At 39.2% G+C, this 26,855-nt stretch overlaps 3 protein-coding genes across 4 annotated transcripts in view; 1 reads left to right on the top strand and 2 right to left on the bottom strand.

Moving 5' to 3' along the window:
• The window catches only part of LOC132906703 (flotillin-2), an 85,796-nt gene that overhangs the window by 2,764 nt on the left and 56,177 nt on the right, over nt 1-26,855 (top strand). The gene's annotated exons all lie outside the window — the stretch shown is intronic.
• LOC132906693 (glucose dehydrogenase [FAD, quinone]) lies at nt 1,931-11,192 on the bottom strand. 2 transcript variants are annotated; one of them, XM_060959097.1, is made up of 2 exons: nt 10,647-11,192; nt 1,931-4,671 (listed from the first exon to the last, which is right to left on the bottom strand). In XM_060959097.1, the coding sequence occupies exon 2, from the start codon at nt 4,499-4,501 to the stop codon at nt 2,621-2,623; it is 1,881 nt and encodes a 626-aa protein (XP_060815080.1). In that variant the 5' UTR covers nt 4,502-4,671; nt 10,647-11,192; the 3' UTR covers nt 1,931-2,620. The 2 variants fall into 2 exon arrangements, with proteins under 2 accessions (XP_060815080.1, XP_060815081.1); XM_060959098.1 differs by having other exon boundaries at nt 11,017-11,080.
• Nucleotides 19,143-22,613, bottom strand: LOC132906908 (glucose dehydrogenase [FAD, quinone]). The gene is made up of 4 exons (XM_060959518.1): nt 22,101-22,613; nt 21,624-21,845; nt 20,974-21,287; nt 19,143-20,675 (listed from the first exon to the last, which is right to left on the bottom strand). The coding sequence occupies exons 2-4, from the start codon at nt 21,759-21,761 to the stop codon at nt 19,262-19,264; spliced, it is 1,866 nt and encodes a 621-aa protein (XP_060815501.1). The 5' UTR covers nt 21,762-21,845; nt 22,101-22,613; the 3' UTR covers nt 19,143-19,261.

Here is a 26,855-nt window from a genome sequence, read left to right as displayed (position 1 = left end):
GTATATATATATATATATATATATATACTACTATATATATATATATATATATATATGTGTGTAGCATTAAATTAATGTAAGGATTGTACCAAACAGACCGTTGTTAAGAATAATGTGCAATGTATTATCGTTTATTACTTTTAACAATACTTTTTGTTTCTCGCTTCTAGGAAAATATATTGCATTTGCAAGTTCCACTATGGCGATAGAAGGTCGATGTTTCCGATCTCAAATTGCATTCCCAGTAATCGTCGGAATCGAACGGGTGTTTCTTACGTTTGTTTATAAAACTAAGTACCAAGTTTTCGCATGGCTCTTGCTCTGGAGACTTCGACTTTTATCAAAATTCCGATGTCGTCGGGGTGGCTCGGATAATTAAAACGGATAATAAAAAACGCGAGCCCCTCGCAGCCAGTGATGGTTAGCGGTCCTTTTCGATCTAATAGGAAATCCTCGCTGCGTATCCACTCTTCGCTTTAGCTCTAGGAATCTTACACCTGCGACCGATTACCGCTCTGCAGTATCGGTCGGATGGTTTCGTTTCGTACATTCGATCGATCATTGAGACGGTTTGTAAGAAGGGCACAAGCAGAGCAATGGCTATAAAGAAATTCTCATAGAGACCAGCTTTGATCAGGAGAACGCCAATATTCACGGTGAAATCGTATCGAGAATTCGGACCGATCGTTACATCGCGGTGTACATTGGCCGAGAATGATTTTCGTGAAGGATGTTCGGAATCACCATTAGGCTGCCGATCATCTGTTCCCCCGGTGTAGAATCAAAGTTCTCGAAATTTGTATATAACTGATTATATTTAATGGCTACGCGTAATAATTCGAGATGGATAAATTGTTCATTCTTTTATTACTATTCGTCCATCATTATTATTATTTGTTACATCGATACGGTATATGTGATACAATGTACATACAATTATCGAATATAAGTAATATGTACTTATATTTACGTCAAAGGATAATTCAATTAACGAATTAATCGAACGGTACAACTTTTGGTATTTTATTTTATAAATGTATGTTGAGACGAAGATTCCACCCTTCGTTCAACCATTTCATTCGATTATATAGGTGAGAAATTTGTTATCACTCGTCTATCGATTAACACGTACTTCTCTTTGATAAATTTTAGTATCGAATAACTGCAAAAAAAATAATTATTAAAATTTGATGCAGTATGATGTATCGGTCGTGATGTTAATCTTCCGATTAATAGTATACGATTTCGATTATTATCTCGCTAATAAACTATAAGAATTCTTCTCTTTACATAAAACAACGAATGTTCGTGTCGAAGAAAAAAGTTTAATCTTTTGTACGGTACACAGGATTTAAATATGTATTATGTTTGTGACATTCGTTGTTTATAGTTGCGGATTAGTTCCTAAAATATTCTGGCTTGAAAGTTTAATTACACGCAGATTTGTTGCGGAGAAGTTACGTAGTAAGATATGGCACGTGCACGAAGAGGAAAAAGAACCTGAGAAAAAGAGAGCTCGCTTATTAAACGAAAATTGCATGGTTATTCTCGAGGACGGGTAAGTAGGAAAAAGAATTCGAAAGGAGGTAAACTCATTGTTCATCTATTCAAAAGTCGCTATTTTGAATCAAATAGTGCGATAGTTGTGAAATTTGCCATTCCACGTTGCCATGGAATTTTTCATTCGTAAAGGATTTCTTGTTCGTTTAAATCAAAAGAAACAAATATTTTTCTTAAAGTACATAACGCGATGTGTTGCATAACATAGTTAAGTCTCGCGTAAAATATCCTTTATTTTCTTGAGATACAGGATTGGTGTTTCTTCGTGCGATTTAGTCGAATTTTCTATTATTATTATTTATTTTCTTTAAAGTCGCATCGACTATCATCATGGTCGTAGTCTAATTCTTGTTGACATTCGATGAATAAATTCTGTTACACAATTTTTTAATCTGTAGTTTCGTATCTTTCCTCCTCGTCCGTATTCCACGATCGTATTTCGATCCCTGCAATTCAGTTTACCTCCGATGATAACAACCGTATAACGAGACAAGTATTACGTGAAATTCATATAATTATCCGGAGATGCGGATACTAGCTATCTCCCCAGCTGTGCGCAATGCGTTTACGTCATAAGCTTTTTGATCGATGATAAAATATTAACATTAATTCGTAATTTTTGCTTGTAGAGTACCATCTGATTCTATACGTAAGAAGGTTCCCTATTTCGCTTTTTTCGATGACCGTTTTATAGTTTGTAATTAAATTTTGTAAAATTAAAAATTTTACACTTAATCCAGCCATACGATGAAGTTATTTCATTTTCGATACAATTTGATTCGTTCGCTGTATCAGATCGTTTTGTAACAACCTTTCACTTAACGATAATTACGGCTAATTTAACAAAATTTCATCTTTATGTACATATAGTCCAGCAAGTACAAACACACATACACATACATAGAAGAGAGATGTATCACAAAAGACAGATATTTTTGTAAGTAATGCGAGTACAAATTTACCAACAACAAAACGTAACTAAAGTACCAACAGATATATCTATCGAGTAAAGATCAACAACTTTTTGCCAACTTTTACTCGATCCGCTAATATGAAATCGCTAGCTTCTTCTCGCAGTTTCTACCGCCAGCCAATCGTTCTTTACGAGATCGGCTCCCTTCTCTCCGATCATAATTACCGGCGCGTTCGTGTTTCCGCTACAAATGGTAGGCATGATCGACGCGTCGATCACCCTCAACCCTTCGATTCCGTGTACCTTCAGCCTAAAGTCGACGACGGCGGTGGGATCGGTGGAAGGGCCCATCTTCGTTGTTCCGACCGGATGATAAATGGTCATCGAAATATGTCGAATGTGACACTCCCAGTACGCGTCCGAAGCAAATTTCAGGTGCTTGCATCCAGGCAGTTTGATCCTGTGAACTCTCGATCCAAACTGCTTGAAAACCTTCGCCTCGCTAACTCTGATCGCGATTTTCGCACCTTCGACCAAAGTGGCGATGTCGATCGGATCGGAGAAATAATTAGCGTCGATCAGCGGGCTGTGAAACGGATTGGAACTACGTAGCCTGACCGTGCCTCTCGATCTAGGTCTGAGCAGAAGAGGCATGATGGTCCATGCGTCCTTATTCGTTATAGGTCTGTACACGGTATCGTACACTTGGTCGGTTATTCCGAGAATCTTCTTAACTTGCACGCCGCCGTCTGAATTTATGGACGCCGGCGCCATGTGTAATTGAATGTCCGGATAATCGATGGACCGATTGGCGTATTTCGTATTGACGAAGGCGTAGCCCTCGACGCCGCCTAGAGTGGTCATCGGACCCCTTCCATTTGCCACGTAATGCATCGTTACCGGAGCCGCTTGCAGTCGATCCTGAACAATAGCCACGGGTTTGTCTATGAGGAACGTCAAGCCACCCATGCCAACGTGATCCTGTAGATTGTCGCCCACTCGAAGGTCCTTGATCACCGGTATTCCAACGTGACGGAGGTGTTCCTTCGGTCCTACACCGGATAACATGAGAATCTGAGCGCTGTTTATCGCTCCGGCGGAAAGAATCACTTCCTTTCTCGCTCGGACCATTTGTCTGCGACCATCCCTCACGAACTCGACGCCTGTCGCTTTCATGGTGACAGGATTGATCAGAATTCTGGTTACGTGAGAATTCATGGCGGTGTGAATGTTCCTACGCAGTCGAATTGGTCGCAGAAACGCCTTCGCCGTCGAGCATCTGCTACCTCGGCGGATCGTCCCTTGAGCTATCATAAATCCCGTTTGCTCTTCTCCGTTTATATCCCTGTTCTCGTAGCCCATCTCCGTTCCCGCCTGAACGAACGCCACTACCAAAGGAGTTTTCCACGGAGACTCCTGCACCGTCAAGTACCCGCCAGTCGAGTGATACGGACTCCTCTGCAAGTAGGGATTCCTGTTATCCTCGGATTTCTTAAAATAATACAACGCCTGGTCGTATCCCCAACCAGGATTGCCCATCGACTCCCAGTAATCGTAATCGTGTCTGTTCCCTCTGACGTATAACATGTAATTGAGCACGCTCGAGCCACCTAGAACTTTGCCACGAGGCCAGTTACAGCGACCACCTTTCATAGCCAGACAGGCTCTCCCCGTCGGTTCCGTTTTATATTTCCAATCTAATTTCGTCAATTGAAGATAAGCCGCCAACGAAGGTACGTCGGTTACTTCGTTCTCATCCGGACCAGCCTCTAGTAGAAGAACGTTCCATTTTGCTATTTCTGATAGCCGATTAGCTACGACAGCTCCGGCTGATCCAGCTCCCACGACCACGAAATCGTACTCCGCGTAGAGAGGATATTTGTCGATAGGCCGACTCTCCGGGTCCAGTTGATCGTATCGATAGTAGGACAGACCTGCTATTAATAGGGGGATTAGCCACAAACTCGTGCCCACCAGGCTCAAAGCACCCTTCAAGGCCGACGTGACCACGATCGCGCTGAATACCATTCTTTTCCACTAGATAGATTCCTAAATTTCACCGAATGATATTTCCAAATTTGAAGTGTTTTCGCTGGTTCGCATGTCATCATGAAAGAATGTCTGGAGGCCGTGTGCCGATTTTCTCGATACGATGTACTTTGGATGATACGCGGGGATTTACGTTCTTCATTGCTTCTCTGTAAACAAACGAACGACGAGCGTTAAACCAGATAAACGAAATGGATAAGCTGTGAATTTTTATGCATTTGTGGGAGATTTCTTGGCGGAAGAATGCACGAATCGTATATAATATGTGTGTTTTGTGAATATACAATATGAAAAATATCGAAAGTATTGTAATTTTTAGCGGTTAAACAATTTCAGTTTGAAATTATATTCATAAAAATATGAATTTGTATAAACATCTACGGTCTAGTAAATAAATGTCGTTGGGATATAAATGTTGGTCTACTATTATGGTTGGTGACACTATTCTTTCATGAAACCGAATCTTAGATACAAGTTGCACAGAGATTCTAATTGCTAGTCTATTTGTATTTGATTGCTCGAGATTGAGTCGTTAACATTATGCTATAGTAATTTCGTCAAGCATTTCGATTAGAAATTAGAATGGATTAGACGCTCGTAGAAATGGATAATTCGAAACTTTCAACAAATGGAGAATCGAAAGATTCACGCAAGACTGCGCGCGTACCGTTAAAACTTGCAAATCAAAAACAAGCAAACCTGCTGACCATTCGTCTATCGTCTATTTTTCTAATTGTTTTACCAAGCGATATACCTATGTATATAGATAGACGTTCCAGCAATTGTACACTAGGGCTCGTACGTCAACTACTATTCGACGATTACGCGATTGATCGAACACGATCGATCCTTCGAACGAAGCGTCGATTTTCAAATCGGTAAACGAGAAATTATACGATCCCCCGTTCAATTTCTTCCTTTCAAATTCCGGACGTTTAAAGTTTTCTCATCGAGCAAGGGAAAGGAAACGATCGTGGTAATCAGCGCGGGTAAATCGCGTTTCAGTACGACGTACTACGAATCCTGTTGGACGATGCGGAAGAAAGGAAGAAAATTGTAGGAAATAGAGCTGGCCCTAATTAACAGCACGTGGAACTCGACGCGATTTAACGGACAGCATGCGTCGCGGTTTATCGATTAATTCTCGCGTAAACCGGCCAACAAATTAATCAAGTTGTATGTTTGCCGGTAGAATGGGCAAGATGGTGATCTCGTAACAGGGGAAGGTGAAAGTGTTCCATCCACGTAAACCTCTGTCACGTTCGTTTTCGTCCACGGATTTCTGCTGGTTGTGTTACGTGTCTTCTCTCTGCTTGCGTTTCTTACGCCTCGGCTACCATCCACGTTTTCGGCTTACGCTACAATCCTCCTGATCTGACTCCAGTATTCCTGATTCGGGTTACTCGAATATCGCGGCATCTTGCTTTTCTCTTCTTGTAGCCGCTGACACACGTGTTCATTTGGTGCCTTAAATCTAGAACGTGTACTTTCGTATTTTACGAGTAACGAAATTTCTTACTTTATTTGTAAGTTTGTAGTATTTTTCATCGTTAAACTGAGAATTTCTATGCATTTATAGGAGACTCGAGAGTGCATAGTTTCACAGAATGCACATAACGAAAAAATACGATATATAAAATATCCGCAGTTTAATACTTTCTATAACATTTGATAGACGAAACAATTTTCTATCCAAGTTCTACTCTTTCAATTATATTCCGGAAAATATGAATTTGCAGCCTATCGATCGTAGATCGTCAGCTAGAGACTGCGATAAAACGTTCGGTCGATGATAATAGATGAAAGTCTCGGGAGTAGAACGGTATCAGAAGTTGCTCTCGAAATGGATATAGAAAACGAGAAACGCGTAATCGAAGGAGCACTGTTGTAACAATTAACGAGCTTGGACTATTGCTGATGTAGCAAACAGCAGTGGAGAGAGTAAGTAGGAGGATCGATCACCGCTTTATTTAGGTTAATAGGTTCTGGAATGAGTCTTTGTAGGTTTTCGCAGTAGATAAATGGTTGCTTGTAAGTTGTACGACCGGTCAGGTCGTGGGAGATGATTTTCCATAGAAATATAAGTCTACATGGGTGAAAGAAATTATTTTATTTTTAAATGGATAAATTACTCGTAGAATTACTCGACGAACGAGTAGCTAGATAAATTATATCATGTCCAATTAATATCTTAACTACCATATTTTCCATATCGTCGCTGCTATAGACAAAATTGCTATAGATAAACCGATCAAGCGTAAATTAGTCAAACGCAGAAATATCCGCGGAAAAAGCTGGCTGTATCATACGTGGATCTTACGTTTTCTTCGGGAGAAAATGCATCTATTACGCTTAAAATGATATTTCTATCGTTCGTGTCCGTCGAGTCACGAAAGAACCCGTGTTTTGCATCGGCAAAAAAAGATGCGAGAAAGTTTTAAAACCATCCGCGTTCGTTATAACGCGGAAAACGCGATATTCGTGCGATTCTATCAAAAGGGAAAAGAATCGAAAAAGAAAGAGAGAAAAGCAATTTTATCGAGTTGTTGTTCAGCGAAATGGGTCTCGAAGATAGATCCTCGCAAACTGAACTGAAACAACGTTGTTTCCAATCGATGAACGAACGAACGAACGGTGAGAACGCAAGCTAGAAAAAATCATAGTGTCTCCATGGCCTCGCAATTTCTGCATCGTGCAAGAAAATAACGCGGAAGTTGGCAACTTTTCTCTCTGAAAGACGCGTTCTCTATTCTCTTAGATTATCGCATTTAGATCGAACGCGTAACTCTCTTCGCTCTACGTAATGGGATATTTGTTCGTTGCGCGCGATACTTGGGAATAATTAAATTCATTTTTTATCTCAAGACGATCATAAATAACGTGATGAATAATGTCAAGTAACTTTTCTTCTTGAACGCATTGTAGTTGAAATCTCATTTGCGTACGGAAAGAGGAATTGTAATGTACAATGCTACTGGTAATAGGAAAATAAAATAAGACACATACACACACACATGTATATGTATATATGTACATGCAATAGGTACCTATTTCAGAAATATTATATGACGTGCTACTTTTGTTACACACAAAATATCTTCGCTTATTTGATTGAATCAATCAAGGTTTATCACCGCGATAAACGCACTCGTCGTGTTTCGCTATAGCGCTGACGAAGTTTTAAAACTTTTTCTTCGACACGTTTATGAAAATTAGCGAATATATATTATTATATATCAGGGACATTAAACTCGACCAGTTACCATTATAACAGAGACGTTATTTCTGCCGACAAACGTGATTAGAAATTGACGTTTAACGAGTACAAATCGACCACTCGTTTAACATTTTCAACAACGATACGTATCCTGTACACGATCCTGCTTTCATGTTTCAGGTAAGAGTTTCGCCGACTGCTTGACCATCAAGCGCCCAGCCACGTGAGTTCAACGTAATTAGTTTTTCTTTGAGCAACGTTAAGGAGAGATCCGTCGAAACTTGGAACACGCGTTCACGTCTCTCATTGCATGGATTATTTCGTTCGAGACGAGTGTAATGTTTCGCTGTTTCTTAAAAAAAAAAAAAAAAAAAAAAAAAGGGGAGATACTCGGTAATAGCGATAACGATAGTAATAATGATGATAAATATAATGATGTTAAAATTGTTTTCATTAGAGAGGCATCACGAAACATTCTCCATTGAATGAGAAAATTTTACAGAGTTATTGCGTAACCACTTGCGACTTTCTTTCTTTAAATGACTTTCAACGGCGAAAGAAAGTGTATAAGATAATCGAGCACGAGTAACGTCAATGTATGCAGTTTGTTTGAATTTCTTTCTTTTTTCTATTTTTTTTTTTTTTTCTATTTTTTCTATTTTTTCCTTTTTTGGAATTTCTTGATATCTTAAGCAGGAGCGTTAAAAATCTATTAGATGTATTTAAAACGAGAATTTGAGATGTGTGAGCACGAAAGAGTTACGTAAGCCGAGATATTTGAAAAGGTGCGCCAGGAAATTATATTCTATTTTCTATGTTTTTTGCTTAATTTATTAATATTATTATATTATTTTTTATATTAATTTATTCTATATTTTGTACTTTTGTATTTTTTTAGCAAAATATTTGAATAAAATGATTTATAGCGGTGCGGTGTAGTCTATTTTTTTGTCTTTTCTTCTTTTTCTAAACGCATTAGCATTGATCGTCTGGTCGGATCTAATCTGGGTTTTGTATGAATTTTATCGCATAGCATAAGACTGCGTAATATCGTAAAACCGGTCTTATGTTAGATGTTTAAAGCGAACAGACAGATGTAATACTCATCGTTTGTTTAGAAACTCACAAATGACGAAATAGGTCGTAACCTATTTTATTATTTTATTCCCTTCTCGCTCGTTTTAGTATCGAATCTTTTATAATTGATATTTTAGTTTTCGTAATCTTAAATTTCCTTTTTACCTTATTTTTTATTATCTATTAAATCGAATTTATTCCAATCACATACTGTTATATCGTATTATATCGATATTTTCGATAATTTTGTTCCAGTTATTTGTTATTAAATTAAATTAAAATAATCGAAAACAGAATGAAATAGTAACGACTTTGGATAAACGTTACGGATCGTATTTTGCAATAGGAAAGGACTCGCATATGAAAGATTCGCTCATGAAACGCAATTATTAACCACCACATAGCAATGCGAGTAGCAAATAACATAAAAATCTATACGTAATCTAAGCGTAAAGATCTATGTCACCGTTCCACAGCCTTGATCTGTATTGCCTGCTGTGAATATTACTATACGCTCCGATTCTTGGCGTGCACGATATTTAATGAGACTATTATTGCGTGTAGTCGATTTTAAATTAATCACATTCTTCGATTTTATTATAACCTGCAGATGTTCGCGCGGCTATTTTTCAATACATTCAAAATGACAAGATTAACGTTGTATTATTTGTCTATATTCTATACATCTTTCACGTGTCCCACGGAAACGAAAAATTGTTGATCAGAACGTTCGTTTTACAAATAAGAATCGCAAACTCTATTGCAAACGAACACTCGGAAAAAACCTGATTTCGCTTATGTTTAGTTGACGGGGAATTCTGGACATCTGAATTCTGACGTCTGCTGGACAATTCGATAATATCTTTTGTGTTTGTCAAAACTCGTAAAATCGGCTACTACGTCTTTCGTGGCCAGTGACAATCGGGTTGCTAGAAACAACAAAAATATTAAAGATTCGAAACTCGAAGAGAGTGTATTTTCCTACGAATGAATATATATTACTCGAGTTAGACAGAACAGCGAGAATTTTACTACGCGTAACCAATAGTTACACAAGTCTGTTATAATTCTGTTTAATACTCTGTATCAACGTTACTTCGCTTTCTCGCAAAATATCTGAAATGTCGCGACAGATTCTGATAATTTCCGTATCGATCTTTCGCACTATATTTCCAAGTAGAACGGCAATAATCCTCGCGTCTCACCTTATATCGTTTCAACGTCGGTAGATTGATCGCAACCATCGATTCGAATCGAATCGAATACACCGATTCGCCTTGCAGTGATTCACAAAAGTATTCGAACGCTTACCAGAGAAAATTTTTCTGGCTACATTTATCATGTGCGTCCTACGAAATATCCTTACGCATATATCTTTAAAACCTGGTTAGCGCTGTGTTTAAAAAATGCATATAGAAGCTGCAAGAGATTTATTGCAAATACACGCTTATTGTTAGTGAAAAATTAGTATACAGCGTAAACGATAGTCTTAAACGTATAATTAGTGCTAAAAATGCTTTCACTAAATATCGTGCTTTATCACTATGGTAAATAATTGACTGTTCAAATACTTTGCACATGCTTCTAATATAGCGATGCGACGGTCGTGTCTCGTTACAGTGCTAATGAAATTTCAAAATCTTTCGTATAATATATATCTACGTAAGAAGTTTCTATATTTTCTATACTCTGTAAAGTTCCTTCGACGACCCTGGATTATCTAACAGGCAGTCCTTAGAACTTTCTCCGGGAGAATTCTCCCGTGATGTCGGAGGGGCATGTGCCAATATATCTTCGAACAGAAACCGAACACTTTTCCGAACCGCTTACCTTCGTTACGATGTTTACGAAGCTTCTCTCCCCATGAAGTCTGTCGGTTTTCCATTAAATCCTTCGAATCCACTTGCCCCTTATTTGGATCGTTTACATGGATCGTATCGGTCGGTATCGCGGATCCGTAAATCCGAATCGCGGACCAAATGGAACGAAAGTACTTTCTTCTGGATGGAATTAGACGATGAACGCAGGAACGATCGCGAGGATGCGCGATTTTCGGCAGGATCGATCGATGCAGGTGATTCGCCAGTTTCGAAACGATAGTAGAACGACGGGTAAGTATCTCGGAAAAACGATAGAGCACTGTGCCGATACTACGCTCCCTGATCGTTTTACTCTCACCGTCCTTATCCGTCTGACTAACCGATGCCTGGGTTTTCTCGTCCTTCTCGAAGGCTCCCAACCGTACGTTTGGCAGTGAAAGTATTCTCTTCCTGTGGTTACCTACGCGCACCTATCCCCCCTCCCCCCTAACAATGTGGTAACAGCTGGTGCTTACACTAGGTTGCCATTACCTTCCGTACACACGCTTTGCGTTACATCCGTAAGAGTTCCTGCCGCTTCCTTTCGGACACGCGCCTTTCTTTCGACCAATGTCTTTTACGTTTTGATTTTAGTACGATCTATCGATCAAAATTTCGAGAGAGAATCTCTTCTTGCGACACGCGCTCTATTTATGGAAATTGTTTCAATTTTTTGGGGACAGCATCCACTCTTAAACTTAATACCTATTTATTAATATTCCAATGTTTTTGTTTTCCATCTTAAAGCTGTATTTATTAAATTTGCGTTATTCCGCACAATCAAACAAGATTTATTCGATTACCGCGGGCGTGGTCAACTATTTTTCTATATAATTATCGCGGGGAATTAATACGTTCGGATCGTATATTTGCGAGAAGATTAATGTGTGTCGTGTTGTGAAACATGTGACATCGCTACGTGATTCTCATCACGACTAGAGTTTGCAATACTACCGATGACGAGCTGCCTACGAATTTCGAGTAAGAGAAAGAAAGTTCTGTCGAACAACCTAGTTCGTCGTTCAAACACGTTTCCTCGTGTCAACCGATTTATCTTAAACGCATAACGTCACTGTAACGACAAGTACTCGTGCGAATTACAAAGAACTGGACTGCGAGAAGTAAACATTTTTCGTTCCGATTCGTTTAATACGTGGCCATTCCGCGTTCTGATATTTCAAACCTGCAAAACAAATTTCAACAGAAAAGAAGAAAGAAGAGTTCCGGAAAGCTTAATTCGTTTTCTTCCCTGGTGTTCTTTCCCTTCACCTAAACGTAAATTCTTATTAAAAAATCGTGTAAGAACGACGACACAGCCATTTCTAGGACACGTTGTTTGTACGCTTGCAGTCAAGTGTAATTAAAAAATTGTTTCAATTATGATTCGAGTTTTCTTCTCGGAATCAGTACGCCGATAGATCATCCGAAAATGCGTCTAAAATTCATCCGATTTCTGAAAACGGTGTAATGCTCCTGCTGAAACGAAGGACCATCCCTTTTTCCGAGACGCGATCATCGCCCGGTGGAATGTAATTAACCGAAAAAGTTAAATCGCGCGTTGATAATCTGTTGTCCAGTGCGGGATCGGGTCAACGGTCTGGAAATATAGCAAAGTACATAACGGCCGGCTGGTCGACGTCTACATCGTCCCTCGACTCGATCCTGTTTCCTAGCGTCGATTACATCCGGTTCTATTACATTCGTGCGGTAACTTCTTGGCACGCGTGTAATAACGCACACGCGTGATTACGTATCAAACTCTATAGATATTCGACTCATTTTTTGAAATCGCCAGACACGACGATTTTTCAGATACATCGGGCACCGCGTCGCACAGGCAAGTTACGCAAAGTGCTTCTTATCGTAGACAGTTCGTAATTTGAAGCTATTCGCTAAAACCTTAAGCAAATTAGCGCTGGAATAATAACGATTGCGCACCTCCAATCTTATCGGTAAAGCGACAGGTAAAACGCCACGTTATAAAACAAGGAAAATTTATTTTCATGCTGGTCGTACGAGACTGAAATTATCAAGCACATTATCGTTTACAAATTTGTCGACGCTTGTTTACTTCAAAATATAATTTACTTGCAAAGTTAGAAATAGAGAGACTCGGAATGGTTTTACCCTTAGTCATAGTTGTCATACAGTATTATAACACGATAAAACCTAGTCTTACAAAAGTTATTATTTATGAAGTCGATTATTTTCGGCTCATTTGGTTCTCAAGTGACAGGAACGTTAAAAAAGATTTATCCAAATTGATAGAAACTATCGTGATCGATTCTGACAGTAATATTTAAGACCAATTAACATTTTGACGAACCGTGTATTTAATTTTACCGTATTATCGATAAGATTCGAAATAAATAATTTATATTTCACGTAACGTATATTTGCTGGTCACGTAAGAAAATAGTAAGTTCTTCGTCTATAGTTTCTCATTAATTCGTATAACACAAAGTTCTTACGCAATACGTTTTTAATACAAAGTGACCAAAATTTACGCACGCTTACGGGCGTCAGTGTATACGTAAAACATATTTCTTTTACACTCGTCGTTTTAAAATAGCTACTCCAATATAAAGCGTCTAAAATAGCGATCGAAAGAGATGGTTCGATGAACATCCCTTGTAACATGAAAATGGACACTGTACCGTTATCGACGTCCTAAAATTTACAACCTTGACCATTATTCCGTGTACCTTACCTAGAATTTTAAATCAATCCTCGTTCCAATAGGTATCTCTGTACACGCTTTTCCAACTTCCCTTCACCTAACTTTCACCGCCCTATGACCAATCGTATTCAAGATTATTTCGTGATTGGTCTACCCTCACTCGCGTAAGACTCGGTACTTGAATTATTTTTCGTAACGTGTGTCAGTCTCGCCGGATTCGATCGACCCATCGTTTTCGATTCGACGAGTTTGAATTTTCCAATAAATTTGTTGCCACTGTTGGCTACTAAATATTTGTTAAATATTTGTTTTACGTTAAAGTGTTACACGTGTATGTTATGCGTATTGTGAGTTGATCTTGTGCAGCTTAGGAAAAGGAACAAGAACAGATGGACTTGGAACTGTTTGTTAAAAAATTGATCAGACTGGCGTATTTTAAATGTTTTGTGGTTCGTTAAATTTTGATTACGCAGTTATTCGAAGGAAAACACGACTGCAATTTGTTCATTGAAAAATTTCGCTATGTTTAATAACCCTGATCATATCGTTTACTGTACTTAGCTTGTTTTTGAAAAAAAAATCACGTTTTTCATCGATTCTCTCGATCATAACGTAAATATCGGGTCATATATTTGCGAATATCGACGAATTGTATGGAAACCTCGAGCAAGGGTCTATAGCACGACTGCAATTTGTTAATTGAAAAATTTCGCTATGTTTAATAACCCTGATCATATCGTTTACTGTACTTAGCTTGTTTTTGAAAAAAAAATCACGTTTTTCATCGATTCTCTCGATCATAACGTAAATATCGGGTCATATATTTGCGAATATCGACGAATTGTATGGAAACCTCGAGCAAGGGTCTATAGCACGACTGCAATTTGTTAATTGAAAAATTTCGCTATGTTTAATAACCCTGATCATATCGTTTACTGTACTTAGCTTGTTTTTGAAAAAAAATCACGTTTTTCATCGATTCTCTCGATTATAACGTAAATATCGGGTCATATATTTGCGAATATCGACGAACTGTATGGAAACCTCGAGCAAGGGTCTATAGCACGACTGCAATTTGTTAATTGAAAAATTTCGCTATGTTTAATAACCCTGATCATATCGTTTACTGTACTTAGCTTGTTTTTGAAAAAAAAAATCACGTTTTTCATCGATTCTCTCGATTATAACGTAAATATCGGGTCATATATTTGCGAATATCGACGAATTGTATAGAAACCTCGAGCAAGGGTCTATAGCACATTTTAGTCAGAGTTTGATTAACAGCAAAGTATGATTCTACAACCTCTGCCGATCAGTTTTAGCAGACGCAGGATTTCGTCAGATGAAGATGTAACGTTGAGCGCAAGAAACACGTTAGCTGTTTGAAAGTTATGGAAGAGCGCAACTTAAAAATCGCTTTTATTCGAGCTTTCCATCTAATTCACGCGTGAAATCGACAATGTGTCGTCGGGTGCGATAGAACTTGCATCAAACTAATTCGTTTCCGGTTGTAGTTAATATCGCTTCGATAACGTGAACGTTGCACCGTGTTACGGAGGCTCCGTAAAAACACGCGTTACTTTCTAATGGTACGCGAGTATTACGCGTATGCGATCAATTATCAATTACTGCGTTACGCACGCGCAATTCCACTTTTCGTTTCCATTTTTTTTTAAATCTGGCGTATTTCAAGTTTACTTGTGTTCGCAAGGAACAGGTGAGAGATATCGCGAGCGGGCTTTACGATAGTAGCGAATCGTAATCGACGAAAGGGAAATAGGAGAAATCGTGATATTTTCTTTGGGCTTCTCTCGATAATAACATCGAGTAATTTATTAACGCCTTTGAAACTAATTCATTTTTCCTTGACTCGTAAAAAGAAGATGTAGGTAGCAACGTTCGAGTCGTAAACACTACTCGTCATTTACTTCCATTTGATAAATATTCATCCAAATCAACTATACATGTTATTTGGCTTTTAAGTTAATTTGTGAATGATCAAAAATGGTAAACAAGATTTTGAAAGAGCTTGCTGACGAAACGAAAAATTATGTAATTCCTAGACGATTTAAATTCTTCAAGGTGAATATTGTGAATATAAAGACTGTCTTTGGTAGTTGAACGGACATTTCTACCCGACGAGGCCACCGTCGTCCCAATTACGCCATCGTCTGATGCCGCTTAAGAAAGTGGGAGTCTAAGAAAGTGTTCAGGAGACTCGTCGTGTCTAGCTTTAAGCGGCTTCGCTCCTGCCATAACTGCTTTCTTTTATTATAGTTATATCCCCTGTAAAATATCCCCGTACCTTGTACCGACGTGAATCGAAAATACGAATGAACTCACGCCCCGTTGCAAACGTAACACGACCGATCACGGCAGACTTTCACTGTCCTCACTTTTCTTCGCACGATGTACCTAAGAATTTGTAAAATTCGCGAGTTTTGCCCTGTTTCCGTTTTTCCATCTCTACGGTCAAATGTCAAGGCTGAAGGATTTTTACGCGATAAATGGTCGAGGCGTTTTCTAAACCATCGACGATGTTTCTTTACGACATATTCTACCGCTGCGTTAGGGGCAATCGACAAGATACCTCGCTCTCGTTCTTTTGTCCAATTACGAGTTTTAATCCTATTACGTTCCTTCGGCCGTTTTTGACCGTCTTATCATTCTTGACAGTCTTATCGGTATATATATTTCCTAGATTGGATTTTATGCTAAATGTCTTCTTAGAATATTACAAATTCTTTTTGCTTGCTGAAATGGGAACAAGATTAAAGCATGATAAGTCGAAGATGACGACAGCTTTGAAATAACTAGATATTAGGTCGCGGCTACCAATCCTCTGTAATTATAATAAGTGTAGTTTAAAACGAAATGCAAAAGCGACGTTTCTCTTGATCATGAACGTGTCGATATTGATTTATTTGCTATAGATAAAATAATAATTATAAGATAAGATAAAATAACAAGGATAAGATAAAATAATAATATTTATCGAATTCCAATGATTGTTTAACAAGTTATATTGTTTCGTTAGATGACTATGAGTAAACAACGGTTGTCTGAAGTCAAATACTTTGAATAAACGAAACTATGAAACACGAGCGTGTTTGACGCTATAGCTATCTATGTAAAATAACACGTACATATAAAGACAATTATCATAGTCTATACTGAAACACAGGTACGTATCACATTTTAAGAAACCTAATTCGTCTACTACGATGTACTTCGGTATGCCCTAACGGTGTCTATCATCGCTTTCCATCTTCAACTTCTTTCGGAACGATCTACTTGCAGTGAAACCTCGGTGAATCGAGATATACGCGGTACAAAATCGTAAAACAGACGCGAACCGTCCGCGAATAAAGCAAGAAGAAACGATTTCACGATCATTGAGATAGGGAAATCTAACGTAGTTTGAATCGTATTGTTACGCTACGAGTCTGGTATTATTACCGGATCTAAACGAGATTCGTTTAGATCGAGAATATATCAGTGTTTGTACACGCAAATTTAAGATGGCTCGGTGAAAGTAAGAAACTCCGGAACGCAAACGCAAAGTCGTATCGACTAAATTTTCCATAGCATGGAATCCTTTCCTTATTCGCAATGGATGCGTATACTACTTGAACGTTCGACGCATCGTGCTGATCGAGGTACAAAATTGAATGTTATTAGGTATGCTTTTAGTAGAAATTTGTAAAGCTGATATTAAGTATAAACAAAAGAAAAATTGAGTATGGTCGACGCGTTGCTGTTGATTGAGTTTCGCAGGGACAAACGCGGTGCAACATTCGCGGGGAGACGTCAGGTTTCGATAGAGGCTTGAATGAAGATCGCGATTAATTTCTGTCATAGTTGGTTTCATCGTATCACAGACTCTTCGTAGGAAAGAAACTGGCGCGCACGCGAAGCCTCTCTCGTCGATCAGTTGTTCTCAACCTTTTCAAAGTCACGGAACACTTTCGAGATTATAAGGAAAATTGGCAGCGCACCGAAATCGCTAATTCTAAGGTCGTGAAAGAAACAACGAAAATGTACGTAAACGTAGTTTCTATTAAAATTTATAGCTGGCAGATTATACAACGATAAAAAAAGAAAACACAAACGAAAAAGGAAACGTTATATTGGTAAAAACTGTAGCTAAAATAATTCTTTCATAAAAATGGAACATTTAATTTCGCGGAATAGTAATATTCCAGGAAACATTGGTTAAAAACCACTACTCGATCGATCCTTTTTTGATAAATCATTTTTAAACAACTGCTATATGTATCGAAATTCCCTAAAATTTCGTCTCGGTATTTCAACAATTGAGATTTTTGTATACCCGTGCTCGGTTGGTCGTCGTTGCGTGCAATTGTGGCAACCACGAAAACTTGTGATCCGATTTACTCGATTTGTCTTTTCGGTTTATGAGCCCTTTTTTCAGAAACGATTATCCTAATTGAGCTAATGATACACAGGCACGGGTATTTTAAACGGGTATCATACAGAGTATTTATCTGTGGATGGGTTCGAGTAGATAGAGTTGTAGCGTAGCCCGAACGAGTGCGTGCGTTTTAAAGAAAATGATAAGGCAACAAGAGGTTAATTGCAAGGTGCTCGTTTAGCGTAACGACGAGCGAGATCCGCATAAAAATAACGAAGATTCTGCCTAATTCAACGCGCGCCAGGAAACTAGGAAGCGGAAACGCGATGCAGAAAGCAAGGGAGAATTCGTATCCTACAACGAAACTTTTGGCACGGAACCTGGTTACGTAAAGCGATTCGCTCGTGAAACGAAAGTTCGCCCACGATTCACGTTCTTCCGAGTTCGCCTTACACGCTCTCGTCTCGCGATTCAGCAGGTATCCTCCGTGAGAGCTATTAGATAAAGACAAAAATCACTAGATAGATCGATGAGGTGATGTGAGAGGATTCGATCGATGTGCGTAGATAGGCCGCATACAAATAAAATTGATCGACTAAAATTTCTAAAGTTATGATCGACGCGATTCGTGTGATTTTCTTGTTTTTCATCCCAAATTCGAACAGAGATCATTGTCCTTGCTCGCTGATGCGAGACATAGCGCGAGTTAGTGTTGGAAAAATGATAGCGATTAAGAAACAACTTAAAATACAGAGCTTTATTTACATTCTGTTGGTGATATGATATAAATAAAGCGATATAAATGGGGAGTATATATGTATATGTTCCGTTATATAGATACACGTAAGTCTCTGTTCTTTTATACATATAATTCTTGCATAATATGGTATTTTTATATCGCAGTTCTTTATCTTTAATAACATAATATATAAATAGTAATATAAAAAACTATGTTTGTTTTATTTACATACATAAAGTATCCTGTATTTATTAATTTTGTAATCTAACTTTTTCTAATCTACCGCCTTTTATATACACAATGCCGATATTTTTACAGGTAACTAATTACCCCTAATATTGTATTATTATACGAGGATTGCCGCTCTCGTCGAACGTCTATATTTCTGTGAGAAATGGCACGTTTAAATTATTCTTTCTGAATAGAGAATATATTTACAAATTGTTTATATTAATACGAAATAAATAAAGATTTACCGATAAATATTACTGATAAACGCGAAAAGGTATAAAGCTATTTTGTTAGGTACCAAGGTACGTTTGTTTGGTTTATCTGAGAGTAATTATATCTCTTAGAGATGAGGTACAGGTAACGGTTTGGTATCGAGTAGCTCTCGTTATGAGTTTTCCCACAAATCACGCTTGAAAGTTAAGTCGTTGTGAAAAATGGAGAAAAAGGTAAGAGACATCTTTTTCTGCGAACAAGCGTTACTCCGTTAATCGTGTTTTCACAATATACGCACTTTAAGCAACGGAAATCGTTTCAAAGGATCGTTGATCCTTCCTGTGCTGATCACCTTCCCACGTATCGTTCTCTTTTGTACATCCAGTCCTCCTTGATAATATCACTTGCCTTTTCACCGATCATAATTGCAGGAGCGTTCGGATTTCCACTGACGATCGTGGGCATGATCGACGCGTCTGCCACTCTCAACCCTTTCACCCCGTACACTCTTAATCTCGGATCCACGACAGCCGTAGAGTCGCTCCTTGGACCCATTTTGCAGGTTCCGGTGGGATGATAAATCGTAAAAGTGAAATGTCGAATCGCGCATTCCCAATAATCGTAAGTGTCGAATAGATACCTGTGGCATCCAGGCATACGGATAGTGTGTGGCCTGGAACCGAATCTCTGAAAGGCCGTCGTGTTGGATAACTGTAGCGCGATCCTTATGCCATCGATAAGAACGTCCATGTCCTCTTTGTGCGTAAAATAATTCGGATTAATGTCTGGATAGACTAATGGGTTCTTGCTCTTTAAACGCACCCAGCCGGAACTCCTGGGTCTCAATAGAAGCGGCAGAATGGACCAGGTTTCAGCGTGAGTCAGCGGTTTGTACATGGTATTGTACACTCTATCTCGCAGACCCAAGATCTTCTTAATCTGATCTCCGCCGTCGGAATTGATGGAACTTGGGGCGAAATGGAACTGAATATCGGGATAGTCGTTCGATTTATCCGCGTATCTGGTGTTGACGAAGGCCAATCCTTCTACTCCGGGATTGGTCATCGGACCTCTTTCGTTTAGAACGTACTCCATCATCACGGGCATGGTTTGAAAACGGTCCTTCTTGAGGCTGATCGGTTCGTTGACTACGAACGTCAGTCCACCAAGACCCACGTGGTCCTGAAGATTGTCGCCGACTCTCAAATCCGATATCACGGGTATATCGAACTCCGCCAAGTGTTCTTTAGGCCCGATTCCGGATAACATCAGCAGCTGGGCCGAGTTGATCGTGCCAGCCGATAAAACGATCTCCCGTCTGACTCTTATTACTTGCTGACGACCATCCCTAAGGATCTCGATACCGGTGGCTCTCTTGTCGTCGTTGAACACCACCCTCAACGCTTGCGAGTTCATCGCTATATGGAGATTCTGCCTGTTCTTCACCGGTCTGAGGAACGCTTTCGCGGTGGAGCAACGACTGCCTCGACGTATCGTTGACTGGGTTAACATGAAACCGGTCTGATGCGCGCCGTTTATGTCGCGATTCTCATAGCCAAGCTCCTGACCAGCTTGCAAAAACGCGATCGATAACGGTGTTCTCCACGGGGACTCTTGCACAGTCAGATAGCCACCCATGGCATGATAGGGCGTCCTTGCGAGGTAGGGATTGCGGTTGTCCTCGGATTTCAGGAAGTACGGCAGAACCTCGTCGTAACTCCAGCCGACGTTGCCCAGTCTAGCCCAATTATCGTAGTCACGGCTGAAATAATTAAGATCGTTATGGCGAAAGATGACGGGAAACTGTCTACATATAAACTTGCTATATTTAAGCTCATCTATAAATTTATAAGATACAAACTTCCGTCATAATATTTTTTTAGATCCTGATAATGTACTTTTTATATTTTACCTTGGTATTGATTCTTTTTCCATTTTTTTTTTTTTTGCCTCGCGTAAGCGATCGTTTATCGAGATAACTAGAAAATCCATCGCTATCGAACTACGTTATTCAGGTTTGAAAAATAAATCAAAGATTCGATTAATCGATCCTGAATTACCGATTACCCCGGACATAAACCATGGCGTTCAACACACTGCTGCCACCAAGCACCTTCCCACGTGGCCAGTTGCATCTATCGCCGATCATGGCGAGGCAATAAGCCGAAACGGTCGGTGGCGAACTTTGGTATTTCCAATCCATTTCCGAGAGCTGGGTGTACCCAGCCAATACGGGAACGTCCGAAATTTCATTTTCGTCACCGCCCGCTTCCACGAGCAACACAGTCCAATTCGATACCTCTGATAATCTCGATGCTATCACCGCACCCGCGCTTCCTCCACCGACCACTATGAAATCGTACATTCGTAGAAGCTGAAACGAAAAACGTAAGTTAATCGTACGCAAGCAACGTTCGTGCGATACTTGATCGATTTGAAATATCTTGGAACTTTTGCGAGTTGTTCGAAACGGTTGATCGAAAGCGATTCCACTCTCAGGTTTAAAGATCTGTGTGTCTGTTTTGCCGACTGTCGGTAACGACGACTATGGATTTCTGCTTAACGAACAGATCGACGAAAATAATGGAACCGAAGGGAACAGTTTTATAACTGATATATAACAACTAACCCTCTTTGCGTCACTCGCGTGTATTTATGATCCTACGAAAGCGTTTTGTATGGTTTACGTATATTAACATTTGAAGAATACCTGGCGGGCATCGGTCGGATGAGATTCTGGATCCGCTTGGTTGTACCGAAATACGGACAAGCCAATCGCTAGGAGAGGAATCAGGCTGAATCCGAGGACCGATACAGTTCCTAGCAAAGTAGTTAACCCTATTGCCATTTCCACTTAATTCCACCTCGTGAGAATCACGTCCATTCGGCGAGACTGATGCGACGCTCGAAACTTCCACGAACGCCAAATTATCTAGAATTTACGAAATTTAATTGTAGCAGTCTATACTGGTTTCTATAATTGTAGCGATCATGAAACGGATGAAAAAATTGCGCGCGCCAAATAATTATCAGTTAGGAAATCATATGAATATTTATTCGAATAACGAACGAAATATTAAATTATACAGAGGTTGCTAATAAGCAGAAATATAAAATTACTTCTAATTAAAAGCACATTTTTTAAATAACTCTTCGTTAATAGCCGCGAACCTGTCATTTATCATACCGGTTATCGTAATTGGATTGAATTTGCGGACAAATAAATTTATGGTGTTCCTTTTCTTCGTTGTTTCGTTAAAACATATTTGCCACTGTGGAAAGTTTAATATCTTCGTTCCTTCCTTTTTCATACATTACGTATTCGAATAACGTTCGATCGCGACATTCCAATTGCTATAAATTCAAACTTTTTAACACGCACTATTACAAGTAACGAACACTATCGTAAATAACTTTTCAATCGTTTTAAACCATTTCGTCAATGTCGATTGCCCGGATATTTTATACGGTCACTTTTGTTCGTCCTCGTTCTACTTGTTGCACTTTTTCATGACACCACCAGCTTTCTCGAGCAAGCTTCCGAGCTTGTACACGCGGAAAAGTTGGCGATTCGCGTACACGACGAACGTATGCCGGCAAATGGCAGCGAGAAAACACAGCACCGGCGGCACAGACTCGAGCATCGAGTGCCGAGAGTGAAAACCAAACGTGGCGAGAGGCGCCTCCTTTCAATGCTAGCTTCGAAAATCACGTCCTGACCCCGTACCGTTTGTTCCCTGGTTTACGTGCCTGGTCTTCTCCGCTGCGCTTACCCATCTGGATCCCATTCTTTCTTTTTGTTCGCTCATCTATCTACGGCTCTTTTCCATTTTCGTTTATTCTCCTTCCATCTAATCTCTGAGCGTGTGAACCGTATCTTAAGAAAATTTGTTCCGTCGAGGCTCAGTTGTGGCGAATTACGAGCACAAAAAGACTTTTAATACATAGCGAGGAGAAAATATTTTGATTTATTTAATTCTTTATTAAAGTCACAAAAGTACACTTGAACCTATTCCATCGATTTAAAACGATACCGAAAGTGCGATATGTTAACTAAAGAATGTACCTACATATCTGACGAAAAACATCCCAAGCAGTCAGAAATAATAGAAAGTTTTCCAAAGAGCAACGTAAAAGTGGTACGGAACCAATAAGCTCGTAATTATCCAATAGAAGTTGTACTCGTAATACTTTGGTCGGAAGAAATTATCGAGCAATAGTAATATACGAATAATACAAGTTGTAATTATTTTTAGATGTAGGAAAATTATACGTATACTTTCCAAGAGAGAGAGGGAGCATAGCCATATCGTAATGCGTCGCTCTGCAGGTATACGTATCTCGCTAAGATTCCGTTTGTAATCCCGTGTTTCCTAATTATTTTCGTTCGTCCGATCATTTCCAAAATATTTTCGTCCGTCTGGTTGCCCGGTAAAATTCAATTTCTCCAAACAGAACTGCATCGTTATGGAATCGTTCCAACGTTCACCGTAAAGGGAACCGAATTAAGAATCTTTGTACGCGTGTCGGGTCGCGAGTCTTTCTCTTTGCCTCCGTGACGGAAGCCACGGAATCGCGCATCGAACCACGCGTATACTTTCTCTCGTCTTGTACGGTCTGCGTGCCATTCAGGATGGTTGACGCTTTTGTGCATCGAATTCGGTCGCTCGTGCATCGTTTCTAGTTCGCGTCTCCTGACTCGCTCCGTTTTTCCAGTTAACCTTGGCCTTCGATCGAAAATCGCGGTGAAAGAAACCTCGGTCTTCCTCCTCCTACTCCGAATGGCCTCGTTCGCCACTTCCGCATCGCTCCACTCGTTTGACATTATCGTTACCAATTCTAAAATTTTCGAACGTAACACGAGCGTTTAGGGTTGCGAGATATCGTTGCCGAGATTAATTACCGAGACGAATGACTAAATTATAAAATTATCGAGTAAATTAGAGTAAACGATAAGACTTGGTCTGTTGTTTTAAGAAAACGCGAATGAGCTTATTACTCGATCCAAGAATTTTTATATCGTTCGTTTCAGCGTTCATAACTGCATGAAAATACAAATCCTTAAAACGTTTATCCGGAGAACAACAAATAGAGGTATTCGTTTGAAAGAATCGCCGTTAAAGAGAAACCTGACGTAATATCTCGTCTTTTGAACGCGAAAATATCGACAGTGTCCCTGTTGCGTAAATAACTGTAAAATCACTCGTATCTTGGACCAATCTGTTTCGTCCTATCATTCGCCATTCGATTCTCGTCGAATTAACATAGAGTGCCCCGTTGAAAATTTCAAACTACGATACTAGATGACGCGTGACAAATTACCGTTACGATCTATACTTGCGTTCCTCGTGAACGTACATTTTTCTGTATCGTGGGTTAAACGTGACGCAACCTTTTCGATTTCCTCAGACTTTATTAATTAGAGCGGGGAAATTACGATTTCTCGTCGTTTTTGTCTCGTCGCTGAAACGTAAAATCCTTCGGCTGCGTATGCACGTTTTAATTCGTAATTTTATCGTTCGCAATTGCAATCGGCGTTACATTTCATAAACTTTCGGTGGTTGGTACGTTTCGTTGAAAACAATGTAGCGCCATTGAAAGCAGCTTCACGCGAATGTCCCGGAAAGTTATTCCGATGTGTACTACTTTCTTTGAATAGCTGCGTTCAGGTTGTTACGCGATTTTCTGCCACAACTGCGTTCTAGATTTATTTATTTAATTGGTTTCGAAACACACAGCATTTAATACGTGTAACCATGAATGTATGCATATGGTAGTACAATTGATAAATTATGTGGCAAAATTACGCTTAAAATTAAAAGGTAGAAAATGCTGATAAATTGATTTTGTCTAAATAAATGATAGAATTTCTGCGCTTGGGTTTAGAACTTTTATTTCTCTCTATAATTATGTTTGACGAGTCATCGCATTACGCGTTCATTTATACAGGATGCTCCAGCGATTACCACTAATCGCGATCGGTAATGAGTTCACTGTACGAAAGTATAGAATACAATTTTGCCTTTGATAAAATCAAATTTGAAAATTTATGCCAATTGGTATTGGCTAACCACCGAATAAACGACTGGCAGAAGATTATTCTACGTATCAAAATAAGTTAAAAATGTAGAATAATATTTTTACGTTTAAGACGTTACTTTCAAAAAGATAGAATTTGAACGTGTTCGGTTAGGACTTGAAAAATTTTCAAATTTTATTCTCTCGTAAACGAAGCATCATACGGATGAATCTTATTTTATTTTTTTGGCTTATTTTTTCACCTAGAATTTCCCCTCTTTCCGATTGTACCACGACTGATCGAACGCTTTATATACGTAGAAATTCCTATCCTCCGCGATTGCTAAATGGTTTATCTAAGATTTCGATGCGCCTTTATGGGAGAGACATTTCGATAAAAGCAACCGTTTTGAACGTCTTTCTTTCGGAAAGTTCAACGCAATCTACTCGTGACGCACATACGATGCGAGAAAGTTCGGCACATCTCGACGTGTTAACGCAGTTATCTGTCTTGCAAAATGTCCGAGATACTTTACCGTTAAATCATCTGAAAAACGCTTTCACACGGTCCTTTCATTTCTTCGATCAAGTTCCAAATATTTTAAAAGACGTTTTTCCTTCGAAAAACTTTTATACGCCAAGTGAAATTTATTTTTACCTCTTTATCGGTTAAGAAGAGCTCGAAGGAGCGTACACAACGAATCTTATTTTCAGGATCTCGCGTTCAGAGATCGCTGCGTACCTGCGTGACGTGTATCACGTGCATGTAGTGCGTTTTACTTTTCTCGAGCCTTGATAAAGTTTCATGGCTGCAATTACGCGTTAAATAATAATCCTTTAGTCGGTAGTTTGACCGACATTAACACTGACAATCCCATGACTATACGTAGACATTTACGAACCATTGTATCCACTTGTTCCACCGAGCACGCAACGAGGCACCGATTGCGCAATATTTTCGACTATCTCGGAAACCCATAAAGAAAGAATGATCAGTTGCGTAAAACTGTTTTGAAATTTCGTCGAAATTATCGTTGCACAATCTATTTACGCAAATTCTTGTAAAAATCATTCTGGACAATTTTGGGAGATAAAATGATATGGGCACTTAGGCAATCTCGAATAATTTGTCAGCTCTCTTAATCGATCGTTTTTTGCTACTTAAACGTCGAATTGCCTGAAAATTTTATTTCTCCTGCGATTGATTAATACTTTTTTTTTCGTTTAAGAACGTTGGGCTATTCAGGCGTTCGTCAAACATTTTTTTAATCATCTTGACTGTAAATTTATACAAATACAGCGCTGATTTAGAGGAACGAACATCATTTAGCACGTAGGTACATACGTGTGACGTTACTTTGGATGTCACAGGTAACGCACGTAGGAAGAACACGTGTTTTATCGAAAAGAGGAAAAAATCGGTAGAATCTCTTATTATCGTTGCGTGATTTACGTAACGCGTTGCAAGAGAAGTGTACTTTCATTCCTCCAGACATACGTTCAAGGACGTTTAAGAGGTATGTAGCTGGCAATGTAATTCGGTTATCGCGTTTCAGCGATGGAAAAATTGTTTACGATCCAGTTCATATCCCGCGATTGACCGACGAATGTAACGTTCCATCATTCGTCAAACACGGTATTGTAAGATATTTCTTCGCAGGATAATTTGTGGGGTAGTTGAAAATAAAGCTTCTATTTTGAGCTCTATCGTCTCTGAATAAACGTATTTGTCTCGTGTCTATATTTATTTCATTTACATTTTTCGATACAATAAATTATAAAACGGTTACCTTCCACGGTGACTAATTGCAAGTGTATTTACTTCGTACATTTACCTTCGAGATTGCCAGGCTCGGTAAATTTTGCAAAAAGACCAACATTCAAAAAACCCTACTTAATGCTACAGTGGCTATCGAAAGTACTA

The sequence above is a fragment of the Bombus pascuorum genome, chromosome 5 (assembly GCF_905332965.1).
Source record: "Bombus pascuorum chromosome 5, iyBomPasc1.1, whole genome shotgun sequence".
NCBI classification, from domain to species: Eukaryota; Metazoa; Arthropoda; class Insecta; order Hymenoptera; family Apidae; genus Bombus; species Bombus pascuorum.
Note: the sequence above shows the minus strand (reverse complement) of the source record. Positions and strands in the feature narration are given on the sequence as shown.